The following is a 22,446-nucleotide window of genomic DNA, read 5'->3' as shown; positions in this document are numbered from 1 at the left end:
TAAACCTTTCCAATTGAGTCCTTATAGGTGCTAATTTCAAACAAATTAGCCCCTGCCGTTAAGAATCATTAACGGTGTTAAAATTGTGCAGAGATGGGTAGATGACGTGATTAAAATTCTCCTTTTGAGGTGTTAAAATTGTACAGAGGTGTTAAAATTGTGCAGAGGTGTTCAAATTTTTCCCATTCTCCTATGTACAATTTTAGCACCTCTGCACAATTTTAACACTTCAAAAGGAAAATTTTAACCACGTCATCTACTCACCTCTATACAATTTTAACACCATTAACAATTTTTAACGGCAGGGACTGATTTGTTTCAAATTAACACTTATAAGGACTCAATTGGGAAAGTTTAAAAGAAGGAGACCAAATTGGGAATACCTTACGAAAATAGAGACGCCTAAATGGTTTTAACCTATTATTTTTCTTCAACATTTCAATTTCCTTTCAAAGCTCACGTGAAAATTCTTTTAGATTAGTGTGGTTCTCTTGTACACTTGTTAGATGAAGTTCAATATTATTCATCATATTTTGAGTGGATACTAAGTGATTTTATTAAAAAATTAAGCATCAAATAACTTCCACAAGAGTCCAAAATGTCCAAACTTCTAGAATCCTTATCATCAAATAAAAAAAAAGAAAATTAATTAGAAAGACACTTTAATATTTAGTCCATAAAAATTAAAATATGTAATAATAAATATTTCATCCCTTAGTATTTCATAATTCATAGTAAATTCTAAATTTTACCTTAAAAGTATCACCAATTTATATTATTTATAGCTAACTATTAATTGAGTTTGTATTCTAAACTACATTTTATAATTAGTGGTGTACGAAAAATATATATTTTATTAATGTTATCCTCAAAAGGTTGACTCGGTTATGCATAAAATGCAATTATGGTGCCAATGTGTATTCGGATATGCATGAAACACAATCATGGATTGTTTATCGGTATGATAATTTAGTTTTAGTTCCCATGGAGAGCACAATATATATAACTGATAAACCATCTTGCTTATGAAGAAGAAGAAAATATTTAATTATTGAAAATAATTGGTACTAAAGGAGAAGAAAAGAGAAATAAAAATATCAATTAAGTCGTAATAGTTAAGCTATATGAAATTATAGAAGAAATGAGTTTAAAACTAGAAATCCGGTACAGATATTCGCATACCGTCTTTATTTTAAAATAAAGTCACCTCAAAACGATGGTTGGGTCCAAGCTTAAAAGATAATATACAATTATTATATTTCTCTTATGGATTTATCTTAAATACTTTTTTTCTAATTTCAATGAAATGATTTTTAAAGGATTCAATTCATAAATGTTTAAATAGTTTTACCTTTTAAGCCCAAATATAATTTTGTATCTGAATACGTCACATTTTGTTTTTGTTACTATTTTTTCTTTAAATTTTAGTTTATGTAATTTTATTTGTTTTGTTGAAAATATTAATTTATTTGTTTTTTTTTCTATAAAATTTAACACTCTCAAATATATTGGGGAATTATAATAAAAATCTAATATATCAATTTAAAAAAATAAGTTACATCACAATCCTTATTAATTTAGTAATTAAACATAAAAAGTCTAGTGATCCAAGACGACTTCAATTATAAAAGTAAGAAAATAGTAAACATAAAAATGAAATATTTATGTTTTAAGAATGACAACTTATATTCAATTAAAAACATTTTAATTCAAACTAAAGAGATACAAAATCTTATAGTGGTCTACTTAGAGACACACTAGTATGATATATTTTATGACATCAAAACACTTAACAGTTTCATAGTTTTTATAATTTTTTTAATATTTACTATTTTGATTTTTTTTTTCATTTTTATCATATTTGAACTCAAAGTTTGAAGAGTCGTTCTCTTACTTTCCTTATACATTATTTTCTTGTCAAATAAAATCTAAACCATTTGAAGATTAAAGGTGACTATATTTGAGAATCGAAGGAAAAAATATCTTATTTTTTCCTTTTTTTTAATTTTAACTTTATATTAATATTTTTTCTTACTTGAATAATATCATATTTTCATTCTTCTTTTCTTCGACAAGAAGGAGATTTGTATATCAAGGGGTGGACAAACTGTACCACAATTCACTGCACTGTACAAGTTTATAGTTAACTATATACCAGAACAGAAAAATTGTACTGAACTGAAAAATAATTCAGAATAACTGAATTGAATTAGTTACAATACAGTTCAATCAACTATTCTTATTCAAATATAAGATTAACCTTTAATAGAATTACAATCCATCAAACAAATTGTGTAATTACATAATTAAAGTGTGTTTAATTCTCCTTTATTTTTTTTTTCTAGTAGCACATATAATATTTAAAGAATTAGTTGCCAATCAATTTGTAAATATATTTAATTTAAAGCATTTTATTCTTTATAACAACTAAATACTTCATATAATGTCACTAAGTTTTAATTTAATTTAAATATATGATTCACGAAATTTGATATTTTTTTTTAACTATTCTCATTATTTATTTCAACTCTGTTCGTTTCTCATGATATTTGAAAAATATTTTTTTTATTAAAAGTGTGTATAAAAAATAAATTAAAATAATTTTGTGAAACTTTATAAGATTTGAACCACACCAGCCTCCCATATATAAACGAAATTTAATATTATATATCAATAGTATTATAAAGTTAAATTATACATATATTATTTTCAAATATTTTTTGTATAAAACTTTTAAGACTATTACTGATTTTGTTATATACATTTTAAATTTGTGTCTTTCTATTAACTATGTCTTAAAATTACGAAAAAAGTTATATACCAATATATAATATAGGATTATCATTTCATAATTTTAATTTATTTTCTTAATTACATTTTAAAATTATAAAAAAAATAAATACAAATTACACATATGTTAAAATAAATATATATTATAAAAAATTTATTGCTGTTATTTTTTATTTTTTTTAAATGTATATACAGATTGTGTCACTTTTCCATTAAAATATAATAATAATAATAATTCTTCGTCTGATATATTAAAGGTTATTGTATTTCTTATAGCTATAATAAAATAAAAGTCAGAAACAATATTAAATAAAAAATTATTACATAACAGATTTAATTAGTTGCATATAAAATTACTACAATATCACACTTAATAACAAAAAAAAGAACGTATAAAAAGAAAAGAAATAAATTTGTTATTATCTATATTTAACTGTTACAAACAGTTAAATGTATAAAGTTCAATTTTTTAAAATTAAACTAAAGAATAAGTTAATTACTTTTAAGGATATTTTAGTTCTGTTTTTTTTTTTTTTTCAGTATAATAAAATATAGATAACTGTAATTCAGTATAATTTAATAAATTTTGTCCAGTCCTATGTATATCTATACTTTGGAATACAGCCTTTAGAATTTATACCCTTCTAAGAACAGCGCATTTAATACCAAGTTTTATTTTTAAATATATAAAAATATTTTTTGAATAGATGATAAATGTTAATTTTTATATTTTATTCAAAAGTTTATTTTACTAAAAACTTATATTAAGTTATATTCTCTAAACTCTTAAAGTTTACAAAATAATTACGATTACATTGTACTATTAAATCATAACATGAAAGGAGCAAGACAACGAGAATGATTATTAGTTCGAAGTGTGTTATAATAACTGCTATTAAAATTTTCTCTGTTTTCTTCTCCTCTTTTAAACGATTGGTTAGAGGAAATGTTAATGATATAGGATTTAGTTTTGAGAGTTTACATGGTTTTGTTTTTAACTTTTTATAGTGTCAAGATAAATATTTACTTATACTATATATATATATATATATATATATATATATATATATATAATAATAATAATAATAATAATAATAATAATAATAATAATAATATTAAGAATAATGAAACATTGGATGGATTTGATGGTTGAGAAATTGTTTCAGAAAGACATAACTAAATGGCGACGGTTGGTCATAATTTTTGGTTTATGACAAGATTAAGGTAAGATGCGATTAAAGTTATTGAGTCGTGATCAAGATTTTATTGACAAAAACTATAAATACAAGTAAAGGTAGGAGATAAGTGAATTTATATTTACTGTACAAGTTTATCATATAGATTATATACTAACTTGAGTGTCAGAAAATCTTTAACAAATACTCGACCAATCGATTTTGAGAAAAGGAGACCTAGAAGTGTGATAGGACGATAATCAAATAATATTAAGAAACATCTGAAAGTAGAACCAAACCAAAAAATAAAATAAATTATGAAAGTGTTGTTAGTGACACTAGTGGAAAAATGCTGTTTAACGTAAGTTATTTTGGGCTTTTAACGTCAGATCCCGAACCGACGTCTATTCGAGTGACGTTAAATGAGACGTCGAACCCCATAGGTCAGACGTCTACATAGACGTCGGGCTATATAGGTCAGATGTCTATATAGACGTCAGACTCATAGATCAGACGTCTAAAATGTCGTCGTATTTGATAGGATATTTCTCCGCTTGAGGCCTCTCGAGTTGCTCCTAGGTCATGGTGATTCGAGTTTACAACTTTATATTTTAGTTGAAGAGAATGGATTGTATGTTCTTATTTTGTATTTGACGGTTTTGATAATGTAGTGGAGGGAATTTGAGGAGTGCAAAACGCAAGAAATCGCCGTCCAAGAACGCTGCCTAAGGACATGAGCAAAACTGCACAAAAACTCAATGAAAACACATTTTAATCGATTCAAATGAAAAATAATTCATCAAAGAGTAATGTAATTGGAGTAAAATTAATTTTAAACGATGCAAAAGTGAGAAAACGAACCTGAAAAACGTAGCCTGTGTAGAGAAAACGCGAGGAAGATGATGAACAATGAGTGCGCATAACTACCGTCTCACGTTCGCAGTGTTTTAATGCAGACATTTAGACGTCGGTTCCCTTTACAACAGACGTCTAAAGTGCTTTAGAAGTCGGTGTGGTGGGATCAGACGTCTAAATGGAATCAAAAAGTGACTTTTTAAATTTCTGGATTTAGGTTTTAGACGTCAGTTCCCAGAGTAACAGACGTCTAAAGTGCTTTAGAAGTCGGAGTGGCGAGATCAGACGTCTAAATGGAGTCAAAAAGTGACTTTTTAAATTTCTGGATTTAGGGTTTAGACGTCGGTTCCCAGAGTAACAAACGTCTAAAGTGACTTTTTGAATTTTTGGATTTAGGGTTTAGATGTCGGTTCCCAGAGTAACAGACGTCTAAAGTGCTTTAGAAGTCGAGACTCTCCCAACTGACGTCTATATGTCTGACAGGTAGGTGAATAGCTATTAATTTTCATCATATAGACATCGGGGCCCCTCCTAACTGACGTCTATATGACTCAAAGAAATGACTTTTCACTCACCTGTCAGACATATAGACATCATTTAGGAGGGGCCCCGATGTCTAAAATATTATAAACGGGACACCTTATAACTGACGTCTATATGACCAATTTATTTACGAAAATACCACCAGTCATTAATATACGTCGTGCTTACCCTTAACCGACGTTTAAAGAGTGACGTTAAATAGCGTTTTTCACTAGTGTGACCTCACAAGCGAAACACTATATTTATATTATAGAAGGGCATATTTTACCATTCTTTCGAATAACATTGACATTATTAATATTCATGAGTTTTAGTTGGCGGTGTGTTACATCTTAATTGTTATTACACATCTAAAAAACTAATTTAAAACAAAAAAAAAAGTATTATCTAAAAATAGAATAAGAAAGATAAAAAGAATTTTTTTTCTTTCTCCAGAGATTGATAAACAACATTTTAGAAAAACCAATATAAATACAAAATTATTGAAACGTATTTTTTACGTTGTACTTGGCTTTCACGAATGCAACATGTATTGGTATAATAATGTAATGGTGGAAACCGAGGTTTGCCGAGTGAATATAAATAGATTAGCTGCAAGAGAGAGCAGAGACCCATGGTTTGATAGAAAGTGCACGCTTTCCCGGAAAAAGAGAGCAGAGAAAGAGAGAGACATAAGTAACCCCTGCATCCAAATTCACACATTTTGGCTGAGGCAGTCCAACAAGACACGCACCCTCAATCAATTCTAACGTGTCATCTCCTCAATTTGCATGCCATATTGACGTTAATCTCTTCAATTGCCTAATAAACGCACTTGTCCTCACTCCTCTGCTTTACCAAACTTTCTGCTAATTCCCAAACTTCTTCTCAGAACTGATAAGGATTTCATCGTTTCACTGACATGGCCGTTCGTCGCTTTCTTCTCAGCAAAACCACGTGCTACAGCGTCGTGTTTTTGTCGTGGATGTTTGTGACGCTGATGAGAGTGCAGGGTGCAGGCGCCAGGCACAACCGGAGGGAGCTGAAGTCATTCATAAAGTTACCCACCGAAGCGGTAGATGCCGACTCGGATGAAGTGGGAACGCGATGGGCGGTTCTGGTGGCCGGTTCAAACGGCTACGGAAACTACAGGCATCAAGTGAGTCGGTTTATTTGATTTCTAAAATTAGATAATGAGTTAATTAGTTTGTGTTTTTGTTTTTAACGAATGGTTTGATTAAGTACAGGCAGATGTGTGCCACGCGTACCAGTTGCTGATCAAAGGTGGAGTGAAAGAAGAAAACATTGTGGTGTTTATGTACGACGACATAGCCAATAACAAGCAGAATCCCAGACCTGGAGTCATCATCAACCATCCTCAGGGTCCAGATGTCTATGCTGGGGTTCCTAAGGTCATTTTCTTCTCTCTGCTAATTCATTTTCTATTTAAGCTAACAAACTTAATTATTTTAGTATTACATGCTTATTCTTTATTAATTCGCTCGTTCAAACTTTCACACTTTTTTGAGCTTTAATTTCTTCTCAATTATTCAACTACAGCCAAAGGTTTCCATGTTAGTGTTTCGAAATGGAAAACTTTTTTCTCAACCTTTCTTTTTTTAAAATAAGGTGGTGCAACATGTCTGCCGATTTCTGTGATGCTTGTATATTTGAAAGAAAAAACACGCATAGCGAGTCTTTTGCCTTTGAGATACAGTTGTACTGTATTAACATTCATTTCTCACTTTTAGAAAGAAGAGAGTGGTGTGTTATGAATGGAAAAATACTAAAAAAAAGTATTTAAAAAACATTTAATCATACCTAGCCCAAACCTAGTAGTTGTTGGAAACAGAAATTAAATTACGCAAAAAAGATTTGACATTCTTCTGTCATTGTCTGATTGTGCGTTGGAGCATATAAGTCTAAAGTTTTTTTGATGGAAAGCAACGTTGATATTAGATCATATCGAATGAAACTAATATATATATATATATATATATATATATATATATATATATATATATATATATATATATATATATATATATAGACACATAATCTTTTATTAATTAAAATGTTATTTTGGTAGAAATTTTTTCTTTAGAATTTCTTTTAAGAAAATGTTTTACGATTGATGTATTTTAATTGATAAATTAGTGTAAAATGGTTTTCGTTTGAGTGAAGAAGACAAAAATGTAAAAATAAAGCTCCGTATGAAACTTTTGTTGCTGGCAACAATTGACTTAATTAATTGTGGTACTTGGCATATGGATGGTGGTGGAGTAACTTAAAATCTAATATATTCGATTTGATAAATTAGGAGAGAACACTGGTAAACGCAATTATTGCGTTGTTGATAGACATAAGATGTCTAAAGTTTTGCGTTCACTGTTGATGATATTTTTCATATAGTAATATTTAATGGTCAATTCATAAGGCACTGGCTCCATTGTCTAAACAAATTAGCCATAACAGTGACAAATAGAAAACGAATCGTTACCATTTGTTGTTGTTGTTTTTGGTGTAAATAGAAAATGATTTGTTACCTAGACTATTAGAAAAATGCTTCTCTTGTGGTGTTCCGTTCATTGAATTTGTCCCTTGATTTTATTTATTTATTTATTTTAGGATTACACTGGTGAGAATGTGACGTCCAAGAACTTCTTCGCCGTTCTTCTTGGGGACAAGAGTAAAGTGAAGGGAGGAAGTGGCAAGGTGATTAATAGCAAAGCAGAGGATAGAATATTTATATACTACTCTGATCATGGAGGTCCAGGAGTTCTTGGTCAGTTATGCTTTTCATTTTTTTTTTCCAGTTGTTTCTAATTATGAACCTTCAGAACTTAGTCATTTAGGAATATTTATACTGTATAGTATTTTAACATACTTGTATTGAATAAAAAAATAATAATACCACAACACACTTTTACATTCATTTGATACATAATACAAGGATAAAATGGTAAAAAAAAATATAAAATTTTGTAATTTTTCAAGAAAAAAAAAGAGTAAAAAATAAATAAGGGTAAATGAATGTAAAAAATTTAGGTGTCTCAAAGAATAATTTGTTTAAATAAAATTCTGTAAGGGTAAAAAACTGTTGAAACCAGAAGTATGTTTATACTAGATAAAGACATTATAGCTTTGTGAATTCTGATTTGATTGTAGGGATGCCAAACTTGCCCTACCTTTATGCTATGGATTTTATTGATGTCTTGAAGAAGAAACATGCATCTGGAGGCTACAAGAAGATGGTAAAAATTCATTCCTTGAGTATATGAATACTGGAAATGATGCGGATAACTTTAATTAAGTTGTGAAAAAGTTACGATATGGCGATGTAGGTGATATACGTAGAAGCATGTGAAAGTGGGAGCATTTTTGAGGGTATAATGCCCAAGGATTTGAATATTTATGTCACAACAGCATCGAATGCCCAAGAGAATAGTTGGGGAACTTATTGTCCTGGATTCAATCCTTCTCCTCCTCCAGAATACTCCACTTGCCTGGGGGATTTGTACAGCGTTGCTTGGATGGAAGACAGGTATATAAATACATTTTTCATGTGTTCAAGTTTAACCCATTATAAACATTAAAACAAAAAAAAAAAAATGGATTGATGATATTGGCACTATAAATGTCAACTTTCGCTCTGTTTGAAATGCGAAACTGACTTCCACTTAAATTTTGTGCAGTGAGAGTCACAATCTGAAAAAAGAATCCGTGGCACAACAATACCAATCGGTAAGAAATTTTGAATGAATTGCAGTGCTGTGTATTTTGAATATTAGCATTGGGGGAAAAGAAAACAAGAAACATTTTTTCTTGTGCAGGTAAAACAACGGACTTCAAATCTTCAGGACTACGGGATGGGTTCACATGTGATGGAATATGGTGATGCCAACATCACAGCCGAAAAGCTTTATTTATACCAAGGTTTTGATCCTGCCACTGTGAACTTCCCTCCACTCAACAACGCCAGACGAGAAGCTAAAATGGAAGTCGTTAACCAGAGAGATGCAGAACTTTTCTTCATGTGGCAAATGGTATGCCTGTTTTCCCCTCAAATCAAGTCATAATCATCATCATCATCTACTTCACCCTTTATAGATTTCTCTACGTCCTCACTCAGATTTATTGTTCAAATACTGTTACTATGGTAATGACATCTATTTACAAAATTGGTTTTGTTTCAACAGTATCAGAGATCAAACCAGCAGCCAGAAAAGAAGACAGACATCCTCAAACAGATTACGGAAACAGTGAAGCATAGGAAACACTTAGATGGTAGCGTGGAATTGATTGGAGTTTTGTTGTATGGACCAGGAAAAGCTTCTTCTGTTCTACAATCCGTGAGGACTCCTGGTCTTCCCCTTGTTGATGACTGGACATGCTTAAAATCAATGGTAAACAAAAATAACTAAACCATCTTTTTCCTGTTAACATTCATTGCACATTTGTATTCTTTTCCCTAAATTTTCTGCTATCACTTCTTCCACACATGGTGTGATCCATGCACAAGACTCACCAAAATGCATGTGATGAGAGATTGGACCAATCCTGTCCAAAAAATGGATTGATGTACATATTCAAGAAAAGGGAAACATCAGTTTAAATATTATTATTAGCTGATTACTGATACACAACTTGGGGTTGCAGGTCCGGGTGTTTGAAACTCACTGTGGGTCTCTGACTCAGTATGGAATGAAACACATGCGAGCATTCGCCAACATATGCAACAGTGGCGTTTCTGAGACCTCCATGGAGAATGCATGCGTGGCAGCCTGCGGTGGCTATCATGCTGGCCAATTACATCCATCAAACACAGGATACAGTGCTTGATTTTGGGCTGTACACACAGAGACTGGTTGATTATGTAATACTCTGAATTGCATTCTTACTACTGGTTTCTGCTGTTTAGTTCAAATTTGTTCTTTGTATAACTTGAGTAGTACTTGTAGTGTATATAAGCGTAATAGTACCCTTTTAAATAAAATAAGTACAGTATTAGTTAGTATGGTTCGTGCTGCTTGGTGAACGCCATTCCTTCAAATCCAGGACATCTTTCTCATCTTAGGTTTTAGTCTGACTGTTGCTATCCTTTCAATAAATTAATCACAAGCAACATATCTTTAACTTCGTAAAGAAGGATAATATATATATATATATATATATATATATATATATATATATATATCTCAAACTTTTAAAAGTATTAATAATTAATACTATTATAATAATATTAATACTATTACAGCATTCAATACATATTTAATAGGCTACAACAGTTAAACAAAAATTTATACATGAAAAACGGTTAAAGTTATCCATAAATATAAATATATATAAGAAAATGAAGTCTATCAAATTTTTTCACACTTTAAATGTATACATACTGTTAAAGTTATCTATATATATATATATACTAGTGAAAGTAAAAACTAAAAAAGTTGTTTTAGAGAAAGCTTTTTATATACTTACAAGATGATATTTTTATATACATACAATTTTAGACAATTACAAATAGAAAAACAAGCAAACAGAGAAGAATTACAAATAGAAAAACAAGCAAACACAACACAAAGATAAGTAAATATTTTAAAGAATTCATAATTATTTACAGACATCAAATTATAATTTAATCATTAATAATTAACAATTTTATAAATATCTAATTATTTATTTTAATTTGATTGTCTAAATATATGTTTTGATATGGAACCGTAGGATCTTACACTTAGAGGTGATATAATATCAACTCATTATTAACTATCATAGCTCGAAGTTAATACGTCATACGTCAAATATTTATAATCAACAAATGACCATCAGATAACAGATTTTTTTTTTTTTTACTTTTTATGACATAATTATTCTATTCTTCACTTTTTGAGATTCGAAGTTATAAATAGCATTAAAATAATCTTTAATTACTAGTATCTTAGTATTTTATATCAATATATACACTATATACAATCATTTTAAAAGATTTTTCCTTATAATATCATATATAATTTTATACGTACAAACTATTTCATATAAACTTTAAATTAAATATTTATATATATATATATATATATATATATATATATATATATCCATTTAACCATCATTAAATTTTAAATATAAATATCTAGAGCACATATTAAGCAAACATACATTAAAGAACATAAAAAAATATCTTAAATTTTATTAGTTCAACTTTCATTATTAATCCCTAATTTGTTGTATATAAAGATCATTTACAAAAAGTTTATGTGTCAAATTGAAGAATAGAAGACTATAAAAGAAAGAAGAATTACAAAAAAAAAAAGCTTGGCAAAGGCACATGGTAATGAGTTGCACGTCTTGGTTGAGGTGGACAAATAAAACTAAACTACATTGTACTACTAAAATATTAAAATCTGTATGAACTAAAATTAATTTGTCTAAATTGAACTATAAATCAATTCAGACAAACTGAATTAAACTGTTTTTTGTTTTATCAAATTAGATTGAACTGAATACTAAATTGTACTAAACTACAATAAAAACTAGATTGAACTAATAACTATACTAATTTTAAATTGAATTGTACTAGTTTTTAAATTGAATAGTATAACAATACATATTCTTTTTAATTGAAATTTATTCTAATATTTATTTTATTTTATTCATAAGTGTCTTACAAATTAATTTTTTAATTATTTGATATTATTATTTTCTATTTTATTTATATTTCTTTTATTATTATATGTTTAAGGAAATTATTTTATTATTTATTTTATTTTATTTTATTTTATTTTATTTTATTTTTTATTTTTTTATTTATATTTATTTTGTCATGAATATTATTTTACTTTTATACTTATTTTTTTTTTTAGTTTTTATTTATATTTTTTTTGTTTTATATATGTATATAATAATTTATTTTATCTTTTTATCTACTTATTTTATTTTAAAATAATTTTTTATTTATATTTATTTTGTTGCCTCATAAAATTGTTTTACTAATCAATTATTTATTATTTATATTTTATTATGTAAAAATTATACTATTTATTAATTATTATAATATAATAGAAAATGATACTAGAAAAGTTACTCTTAATAAACATTTGCTAATTTTTTTGTCATTTGATATTTCTATAATATTAATTATTTTTGCTATACTACTATTCTTTTATGATATTTCGTTATATAGTCATTTAAAAAAATTTAACGTTAAAAAATATATTTTAGTTTTAGTCTATAAAATATTATCATTTAAAAATAATTGTATTGATATTTATTTTTAAAGTAAATTGAATTTTAAAATAAATAGTTATTTTAGTGTGAGTTTACATACATTTTAATATCATTACAAGTTTTTTTAACATATTTTTACATATTTAATAATATGTTAAGAATATAATATAGTTAAAGTATTATTTTTTTATAGTCTTTTTTTTTTATGATTTCTATTACTTAATCATTTAATAAAATTAAATTTTAAAAATATATAGTTTACTTTTATTACTTAAAATAATATTATTTAAAAAATAATATATGTTTATTAATAAAAAAATATAAAAATTTGTGATAAAAAATTTTTGCCTTAAAAAATTAATTATTAATTTTTAGATGAACAGTTTCTTTTATTATTACTTTATTATTAAATAATGTTTTATTGACAAGATAAAGCAGTTGAACGAGAACTATAGAAGAGGAAAGAGTAGATATACTTCTCACAGTTAACTAAACCGAAACTGTCATAAGTTCAGTTTTTAAAAACTGAACCATAAAATAGTATACTGAACTTTTAGTAAAAGTGGATAAGTTTTTTTTAGTATAATATAATACAGTTAACTATAGTACAATAGGGTTAAATATGTTTTTAGTCCCTATACTTTGGGGCGATTTTGGTTTTAGTCCCTCTTTCTAACTAAGATACAATTTAGTCCTTCAACTTTAGAAAACTCTGACTTTAGTCATTTTTACTAATTTTTTTTAACTTTATTTGCTGTTTCAAACATGTTTCTCACTTAACATTGAAACAAAAATTTGTCAAACAGTGTAAAAAATAAAGTTAAAAAAAATTGGTAAAAATGACTAAAGTCAGAGTTTTCTAAAGTTGAAGGACTAAATTGTATCTTAGTTTGAAAGAGGGGCTAAAACCAAAATCACCCCAAAGTATAGGGACCAAAAACATATTTAACCTTAGTACAATACACAAATTATTTTTGTCCAGCCCTAGTCCTTATCGTCGTTCTTCACACAAAGGTGGTGCTTTAGTGTCACCCCTGTGTTGCTGAGCATCAAACCTCTTGTCTTTCTGTCGTTTGGGTGTTGCTGGGCTACGTTGAGTGTCATAACAGAAGATTTAAAACTGTAATACTTGATCTAGATGCATTTAATACCCTTCCAAATGATCAAACTAGTATTCTTGACATAATAATTGATTGAAAATAGGTTTTTAACTAGATGGAATACTAATTTGCTTACTTGTTCAAGAATTTAGTCCATTTTAATCAAACTAACTACCCCAAAATACAATGAAACATATTTCATATATTATAAACCAAATTTTTATGAATTAAGTACTAAACAAGTCTTAAATGATTCAAAAACAGATCTCAAAAATTCGATTTATTTTAAACCAACTCTTCTAGATTTGGTTTAAACCTTTTTTTGGTCCCTAAATTAAGTTCTGATGTTCAATATAGTCCCCGCTTTTAAAAATGTCAACCTTTAGTCCCTATAATATGAAAAATGTATCAAATCAGTCCTATTCGTTAACAAATCACAAGTTTTTCGTTAAATGATTTGTTGTTCATAACACCTTCTATTCACAAATAACAAAATATTGGATACCTATGTATGAAAACTTGTGATTTATTGTTCATTAAGTGTTGTCATGAGGACTGATTTGATATATTTTTCATATCATAGGGACTAAAGGTTGACATTTTTAAAAGCGGGAACTAAACTGAACATCAAAACTTAACTTAGGGACCAAAAAAAGGTTTAAACCTTTAGATTTTCACCAATCAAAATCCCCAAACTAGACCAAAAGGTCAGTGTAAAACTCTACCTATTGACTCCATCAAGATGCAACATCAAATTCCAACAAGTTATAACCTCAATATGTTATCTCAAGTGTTCAAAAACAAATAATAATCAACAAGCCTTCACAATAATACTTTTTTTAACTTAGATAATACACATTTAATTTAGTTTCAAGCACTCATACTACCATATAACACTATTGAGTAAGCTATCTACTTAACTCCTTACCAAATAAATTTTCATTTTGAATTAGAGCACATCAAAATAGATTATCAAACTTAACAAGACTTTAGAAACAAAAATTTATTTTTTCTTACTTGTTGAAAACTCAAACAGCACTAAGAGATTAGAAACTACTCCCTTAGTTTAGAAACTATATTTGTACTTATATACCACGAAATTATGATTAGGATATGCGATTAGAATCATTGATCAACAAGAAACATATTAGAAAGCTAGTAAGGCATATGCGACAAAAAAGACTTACATAAATGGAAGAAACGTACAACTCAAAAAAAGGGTAAAAATTAATTTACTCTTTTAAGGAAATAGATTGGATGGAAAGGAAGACCTTGCTGTCATGATCACAAACACTTTTTGATCTTCAAACAGATAACTCAAGAGTTAGAACTTAGAAAAATGAGGAAAATAATATTTAAAAAATAAATTCTAAAGAGATAGTAGGTATTTTAAATAATGAAACTTCTTAACAAAATTTTTATTTATACTTTTGTTTTTAATATTAAAATAACATGATCTTATTATTTAAACACTTTATCAACTATTGATTAAGACTTTTTTTAGGTTATTATAATATATATATATATATATATATATATATATATATATATATATATATTATTGAGTTTTGTTAATCGTATGAATGAATGTGCAAGCATCATACAATATATGTGAATAATAGATTAAAACGAAATAGATAATCCTTTTCAATTTTAGGAGTTCCTACAGATAATAATGAGATAATTTAAAGCTAAACCAAAAAGACCTAATTTGACTTAACTTTAGCAAATCTTGTTTATGTTTATATTTTAAAGTCTATTATTCATCATTTTTCATAATAGACACATACTCTCATGTTTTTTATATTCTTTTATTTTATTTTTAATAATATTTTGAATGTAATGACAAATGATAAAAAAAATACTAAATGATGGAAAAGTACTAAATCACTTATAACTTATTTAAACTTGGCACTCTATCAGTACTCTTTCTTGTCATGTAGATTGCAAATTTCAAGCTTCTTTCTTTTCTGATGAGTGTAAGAACATAATTGTTGGAGCTCTGTGCTGATTATAGTTTAATTTTGCAAAAAGTGAAACAGTTTGCAGAGGTAATGAACTTGAGTTGAAAGAAAGTTGAAGCATTGAGAGCCTTAAGAGTCAATTCACCTGAGAGGCTGGTAATTGAGTTGAACCATTTCAATGATCACTGTGCAACCTTCTGGACCAGTACCACATGACCTGCTAGAAAGAAGAAAATCAGCGGAAGCTTAGTTTAATGATTTTAATGTAACCTGTTTTGTTTGTTTAGTTTTCATCATTATAATACTTGTATGTTATTCAGAAAAGAGATAATAAGATATTTTAGCTGGCTCTGATAGCTAAGTTAACTCTATAAAACTGTAATTTAACTCTATAAAACTGGTTCGTAAGGTGAAGTTTGAATTCTTTTCAGTTTTTAGTTTTCAATTTCGTTTCTGCTTTCATTTCACCAATTGAAATGCGTTTTTATCGATTAAATGTTGTTTAAAATCATGGTTCAACTATTAGAATCTATTTCATAGTTCAATTACAGGCTTTGTCAGTTAATTCTGTTACGTGTTTTCCTTCTTCTCTAGTTTTCGTGTAATTCTGATTCTACACTTGAGTTTCTTCCAAAGGGATTGAAACCTAATCTTCATGTTTTAAGAAGAAGTATTACTACTACAAAAGAGTATTGGTCTAAGAAAAGTTATATTCACTGAGCTGTTTATTTCTTTTTGTTAATTACATTATTTGTGAGATTTATTATTTACAGAAAAGAGTAGAGAGTTTGAGATAGAAAGTCTTAAACTAAATCTGAATTCCAATGAGAATAAGAAGTTTTCAGTTGATGGAACAAGAAATTGTAAAGGAGGTGTGGTAGCTTGGAGTGGTGGCAATAATGTTCTGAACTCTCTGGAATTCAGAGAGTGTGCAGGGTATGGTTATTACACCTGGATAATCGAACCCGTAAACTTTCTCTGCATCTTCCAATAGCTTTCTAAGAAGGGGGTGATTGAAATGAGTAACTGGCACCAAAACACGCTGTTTCTCATCTTCCGATTCGCCTACACACACTGTCAAATGTCCCTTTGGTAGATCTGTTGAACTGTTCGCCAATCGACCATACTTTGATAAACACAGTTTATCAGTTCCTTGTCTAAAACACCACACCAGTTTTAATAAGACTACACAAGTGGAATTCTTCTGTGACTTTCTGACCATTCTCAGACCCAATATGAGAAGCTGAAAGAGGAGAGTTTCAAATCAGGGCTTACTTTTTTATCTGTTGATTATGGTCCTTTTATAAAAACTGAAATAAAAGAAATTGTTTTCAACTGTCATTTTCTTGACATAGTAATATTGTTTCTTGTCATTATTGTATCAACGATAATATAAAGGAAAAGCATTTAAGGTCTGCAGATAGACCTCTGAGAGTTGAGACAGAGTACGGCTAAGCTGCGAATGGTCCAAATATTTCCTCTTGATGTCTTTTATAAAATGATGCAAAATTTGGCTTGTTAACGTTGAAAAGAATTCTTGGTTTACTCCTCTTTCGGCATTTATCTTTACAAGTTTTTACCTTGGGAAGATACAAAGGAAGCAAGACATTCCTAGTTGTGTGTTAGATTGTATCATATGATAACAAAATAATAAAAAAACAACCTATGGTGCAGTTTATTGAGAATTGACGATAAACACAAGTGAAGTCTTATAAACTTTTGGAAAAAGAATAATTCCATTTTGGATTCATTTGCTCAGAAAAAGAATCAATCTGTGTTTTGGATATTTGTGTTACATATATATACACGTATAAAGTGAAAGAATAACAAGATAGGAAAACAGATTAAAAGTATGGAAAAAATTGTTTTAACAATTTTTTTTATAATTTTTTGACAATATTTATAATTAATTCGTTTTAAATATTTTTTTAAATAAATTTAAACAAACAAATAAAATAATGACATATATTCTGGTATTAAAAATCTTGTTAAAATATCGTATTTCCGTTTAAAAGTTTATATATATATCACTACACTAACTTATATTATAAGTGTACGTAGGACACTAGGAGTCAATGAAATAGGATAAGAGTACGGATTTGATTATAGGTATTAGGATAAGAGTACGGATTTGATTATAGGTAATAATTTTTTTCAAGTAAAAAATATACTAATCCTCGTCTTCATTTTCATCCTCTTCTGTATAATTAAATAGTTTTCTTAAAATAAATAAAAGTAACACAATAAAACACGTGTCAAGAATTCAATAAAAAGAAATATTTTTTCTTCAATGTCAAATTTTATGAAAGAAACTATAATTACATAAATATTAAATATACGAACACATGTGGTATATAGTCTATAAGACGAAATACATTGTATCTCACATAATATATTTAAAAGCTACCCTTGTACAAACAAAACATATTCATGTTTGTATATTGTTGTTTAACAATAAATTAAAATTAATAAGAGTTTTTAGACTTTACTTTAACATAAAACAATCATAAAAAAAGTAAATAAGTATATGAAATTAAAATTTTATAATAACTACAACATTTTTAGTTTTGAAAATGTTGAAATGAAAAGTATCTCAAGAATTTGAGTGAACTTGGTGGATATCAAACAAGTTAAATGGTTATCTCATTATAAGAGAAATTAAAAAATTGTATAGTGAAAGAATAATTCTTTAAATGAAACAAATTTAAGAATAAAAGAGAAAAAAAAATGAGATTTTTAGTTTACCTAATGAATTAAGAATTTGTACAATTGAATACTTAAAATTCATAATCAAACATTCTCATGTGATAAAATAAATAAACAAAAATAAATAAAAAAAGCATAAATGATCAAATATATGTCATAAAAATAATTTAATTTGATAAATATAGGTTTAGTTCTAAAATGAAATATTTGAATGAAACCACATACTAGGAAAACAAGTGTAATTCAGATTGTGATTTGCAAAAAAATGTTAAATCAAAATTCAATAAACCATCTTGTTTACTCTAAATTATGTTTAAACAACAAAATTAGTTAAACGAATGTAAGTATTTTCTTTAGTCTAACAATGTAAGTAGTTTGGCTGAATACACTTATATATTTCGTCTTATAAACTTTATTTAATAAGTATACTTCTTCTAATAGACAATAAGACTAGAGCATTTCGTGATATATATACAAGACTTATAAAATGCTTATTCTTTATGTACATAGAATGTTTGTCTTTTCGTTTTTATGAAGAGGATTTAATAATAATATGTCAATATCAAGATATCTTTGAAAAGTTTATCCCCACAAAATGTTTTTCCAAAAGGGAGGAATGTAGTACTATAAATCAATTAGTTGTATCATGAACTATGCTTTGTGCTGAAGAGAAAAGAAACTAGTGTTGTCAAAACAAGTTAGAACCTATGAGCTAATTCGAGGGGTTCAGATTGGGTTGGGTTGAAAAAAGTTCTAAAATTTCGATAGAGGTCAATTTTGAACTCGACTAACTAAGAATCCACCTAATTTTTTTAATAAGTATTTTTTGTTGGGTTAATCATTTTACAAAATATTGAAATAGAGATTCGTGCAAAATTATTTTTGTGTAGAATAATTAGACAACATGAAAAATCCATAAATCTATGCTTATTAGCTCAATTTTTATGCAAAAACAAATTTGAATCGCTATGAAGCTATTAAAATTTTTTGTTGAGAAGATTTGTGATATCTTTGTGTGCATGAAATCTTATGTTTGATTGATCATTTTATTTAGATTTGAATTAAAAAAATTATTATTTTTTAATTAAAAAAAACTTATAATTGAATGAGTCAGTTACACAACCAATTTAACTCACCAATCTGTGGTGGGTCAAGCTGGATTTTCAACTTTTTTTAGCTTGTTAATAAGTGAGTTAGATTGAATTGACTTATTAAATAATCAACTAGTGATGAGTCAAACTAAGTTGAGTCGAATGACTCTTTTTGACAGAACTAAAAGAAACTACCTTTTTACACCTACTAAATCATGTTATATCTAAGAAAAGTTGTGTAAAGATAGCACATGCATTTAATGTTACAAAGAAAGTATTTAATATGTCTATATGTTTGAACATGGTCAAACAATATTCAACAAAAAAAAAGGTTTGTTAACATTACAATGACTAGTAGCAACTACTTCTTTCTTCTTAATTAACATGTGTAAATAAGTTTCCTTTTAAGAAAAAGAAATTGTGCTCATAATCACTTAAGAGAATACTTATGACCTCGTATTCATATAAGGACATTATCTTATTTCAGTTAGCAACTTGTTATCTAGTAAATCATATCCTTTTTTTTACCATAGTAGTTTAGATATAAAAGTGACTATATATCTCCTAAAGAATATTTAAATTTAGTTAAAAATAATTGTGTTCTAAACAATATTCAAATTTAATTAAGAGTAATTACGTCTAAAAAAAATACACAAATATAATCATATTGAGTCAAAAGAACATAAAAATTGACCAAATCCAAATAATATTTATATATTACACTAATAATCTAGATCTATGTATTAAAATTATAAAAATGTGAAAAAAAATGTAATGTACCACCTTTGCAATTACGATAATGTACTAACTGTATTTGAAATCTTAAATTGTAATATACATATCCTTCATTGTCTTTTCCTAAATAGATTCACCTAGATAAAAAAAAAAAATCTTTTTAGAAGGAAATCAGATTAATAAAAAAAAAATCATCTAAAATATATGTACCATTTTGTTTTTTATTTCCATTGAATACATTATTAATCATTAATATTAAAAAAAATAAAACAAATAGATAAGATCATATGTTCCATGACCACTCAACGGTTGCTATAAAGAAAAGGTTCTGACAAGATGCTGGTTTGTTAATCATGTTTGCTGTGAAATAAAAATTAATCTATAAAAGTTTGATAACATACCATAATTTGTTTATTGAATTGAAAATAGAACGTGGATTTATTTAATCTATTAGAGAAATTGATTTTTTTAATGAGGATTAAGGATTTAAATTTGAATGCTATTTATCCAACAACCTGCTAAGTATGATTTTGTATTCAAACCCTTCATCAAAATTTCATGGTACAAAGAACTATTTCCTCAAAGAATATTTCAAATCAGATTGACGATACAAATGGTAATTTGATATATATTTGGTTTAATTTTAACGAGTTTTATTATTATTATTAGGTTAAATTACTTTTTTAGTTCCTAAGTTGGAAAGTGAATTTCTATTTTGTACTCATTTTTTAAAATGATGTTATTTGATTCCATATTACAAATTTTGTAAGATTATAACAAGCATAACTTTACTACACTTTTGTTCTCTCTCCTTGACACTTTTTTTCTCTCACCGTTAATTAGCTCCATGTTTTCTCTCTCTTCCACCTTTATCTGCACCCATCCTCAACTATTTCTTTTTATTTTATGCAGCATTAATTACCTCTTAAACTTTGTTTCCATTATATTATTTTAGTGAAACATGTAATTATTAAAGTTCATTTTTTAATAATGACGAATCAGTCTAACATTATAAATAATGCAAAACCAAAAAATTATATAGTTTCTAAAATACAAAAACTAAAAATTAATTTAAATATGAAAAACTAAGGAAAAGTAACTCATTAAATTGACAAAAAGTTATTTCAGTAATTGTATTACGATTTTGGTTAGATGCACCATAATTATTATACGTGTTTCTAATTTAATTTTTTAAATGTTTTATATGGTTTTATAAAACTCATACACTTTTTAATATTTTATTAAATTATTAGCAAAGTGATATGTTTTGAAATGAAAAAATATATATTTTTTGCTAGGTGAGATACTTACTACTAGAAACAATTCTAAGGCTTGATGTTATAAAAAATAATTTTATTACTGTAATATTCAGATAAACGAAAAAAAAAGTAGTTGTCTCTTTGAATAAAAAATGAAAAGCAAGTAAAAAGAAAAGTGAAAGAATGCACTGAGTGAAGATCAAGGGTTGTGAGTCATATCTCATTTAAGATCATCATCATCTTCTTGCAACCCATTATTGTTCCCGAGAGGCATACTTATAAGTCATATAAGTCAGTTGAATAAAGGGAGGAATGTACTTACAGAAATGAAGAATGCTGGCTTGGTTCCCGATAGGCATACTTATAATATCCTTGTTCATGGGTATTGCAGGTTGAAGTGGTTGAAGGAGGCTTCTGAGGTTATTGACTCGATGACTAAAGATGGTATGTTGCTGGACGTTTTACTTATAATACTATGATTAATGGTTATTGTAAAGCAGGGAAGTTGAGAGAGGCGTTTAAGATGATGGATGAGATGGCACGGAAGGGTTTGAAGTCAGATGTTTTTACTCTTAACGGTATGTTACATACTTTGTGTATGGAGAAGAAGGTTGAAGAGGCGTATGAGTTAACTGTCCAGGCTGGGAAGCGGGGTTATATTCTTGATGAGGTGACCTATGAAACTCTGATCATGGGGTACTTTAAGGCCGAGCAAGAAGGCAAAGCGTTGAAGCTTTGGGAGGAGATGAAGGGAAGAGGGATTCTTCCTAGTGTTTTCACTTACAACACTCTTATAAGAGGGTTATGCCTGTCTTCGAAAACTGATCAGGCAGTGGATAAATTGAGTTCCATAACAAAATGGTAGGGAAGTCCTTCAGACCAGATATCTTTACACGTAATATTCTCCTTCAAGGACTCTGTAGTGAGGGCATACTGGAGAAAGCTGTTAAACTCCTTAACTCATGGGTCTCTAAAGAGGCTTCCGTTGATGTAGTTACATACAACACATTGATATCAGCCCT

The 22,446-nt window shown here is 27.6% G+C and overlaps 1 protein-coding gene across 1 annotated transcript; it reads left to right on the top strand.

The window, feature by feature from the left end:
* The first annotated feature begins 5,966 nt into the window (after positions 1-5,966).
* On the top strand, positions 5,967-10,413 carry LOC106769123 (vacuolar-processing enzyme). The gene is made up of 9 exons (XM_014654608.2): positions 5,967-6,501; positions 6,590-6,754; positions 7,971-8,127; positions 8,511-8,596; positions 8,687-8,886; positions 9,038-9,086; positions 9,176-9,388; positions 9,542-9,748; positions 10,002-10,413. The coding sequence occupies exons 1-9, from the start codon at positions 6,265-6,267 to the stop codon at positions 10,182-10,184; spliced, it is 1,497 nt and encodes a 498-aa protein (XP_014510094.1). The 5' UTR covers positions 5,967-6,264; the 3' UTR covers positions 10,185-10,413.
* The last annotated feature ends 12,033 nt before the right edge of the window (positions 10,414-22,446 follow it).

The sequence above is a fragment of the Vigna radiata genome, chromosome 7 (genome assembly GCF_000741045.1).
Source record: "Vigna radiata var. radiata cultivar VC1973A chromosome 7, Vradiata_ver6, whole genome shotgun sequence".
NCBI classification, from domain to species: Eukaryota; Viridiplantae; Streptophyta; class Magnoliopsida; order Fabales; family Fabaceae; genus Vigna; species Vigna radiata.
Note: the sequence above shows the minus strand (reverse complement) of the source record. Positions and strands in the feature narration are given on the sequence as shown.

Bases quoted from the DNA above. Each gene is read 5' to 3' on its own strand.
- LOC106769123 (XM_014654608.2), top strand. From the start codon at position 6,265: ATGGCCGTTCGTCGCTTTCTTCTCAGCAAAACCACGTGCTACAGCGTC. The intron at 6,502-6,589 runs GTGAGTCGGTTT...GATTAAGTACAG, and splicing joins ACGGAAACTACAGGCATCAA to GCAGATGTGTGCCACGCGTA. The intron at 8,887-9,037 runs GTATATAAATAC...AATTTTGTGCAG, and splicing joins GTTGCTTGGATGGAAGACAG to TGAGAGTCACAATCTGAAAA.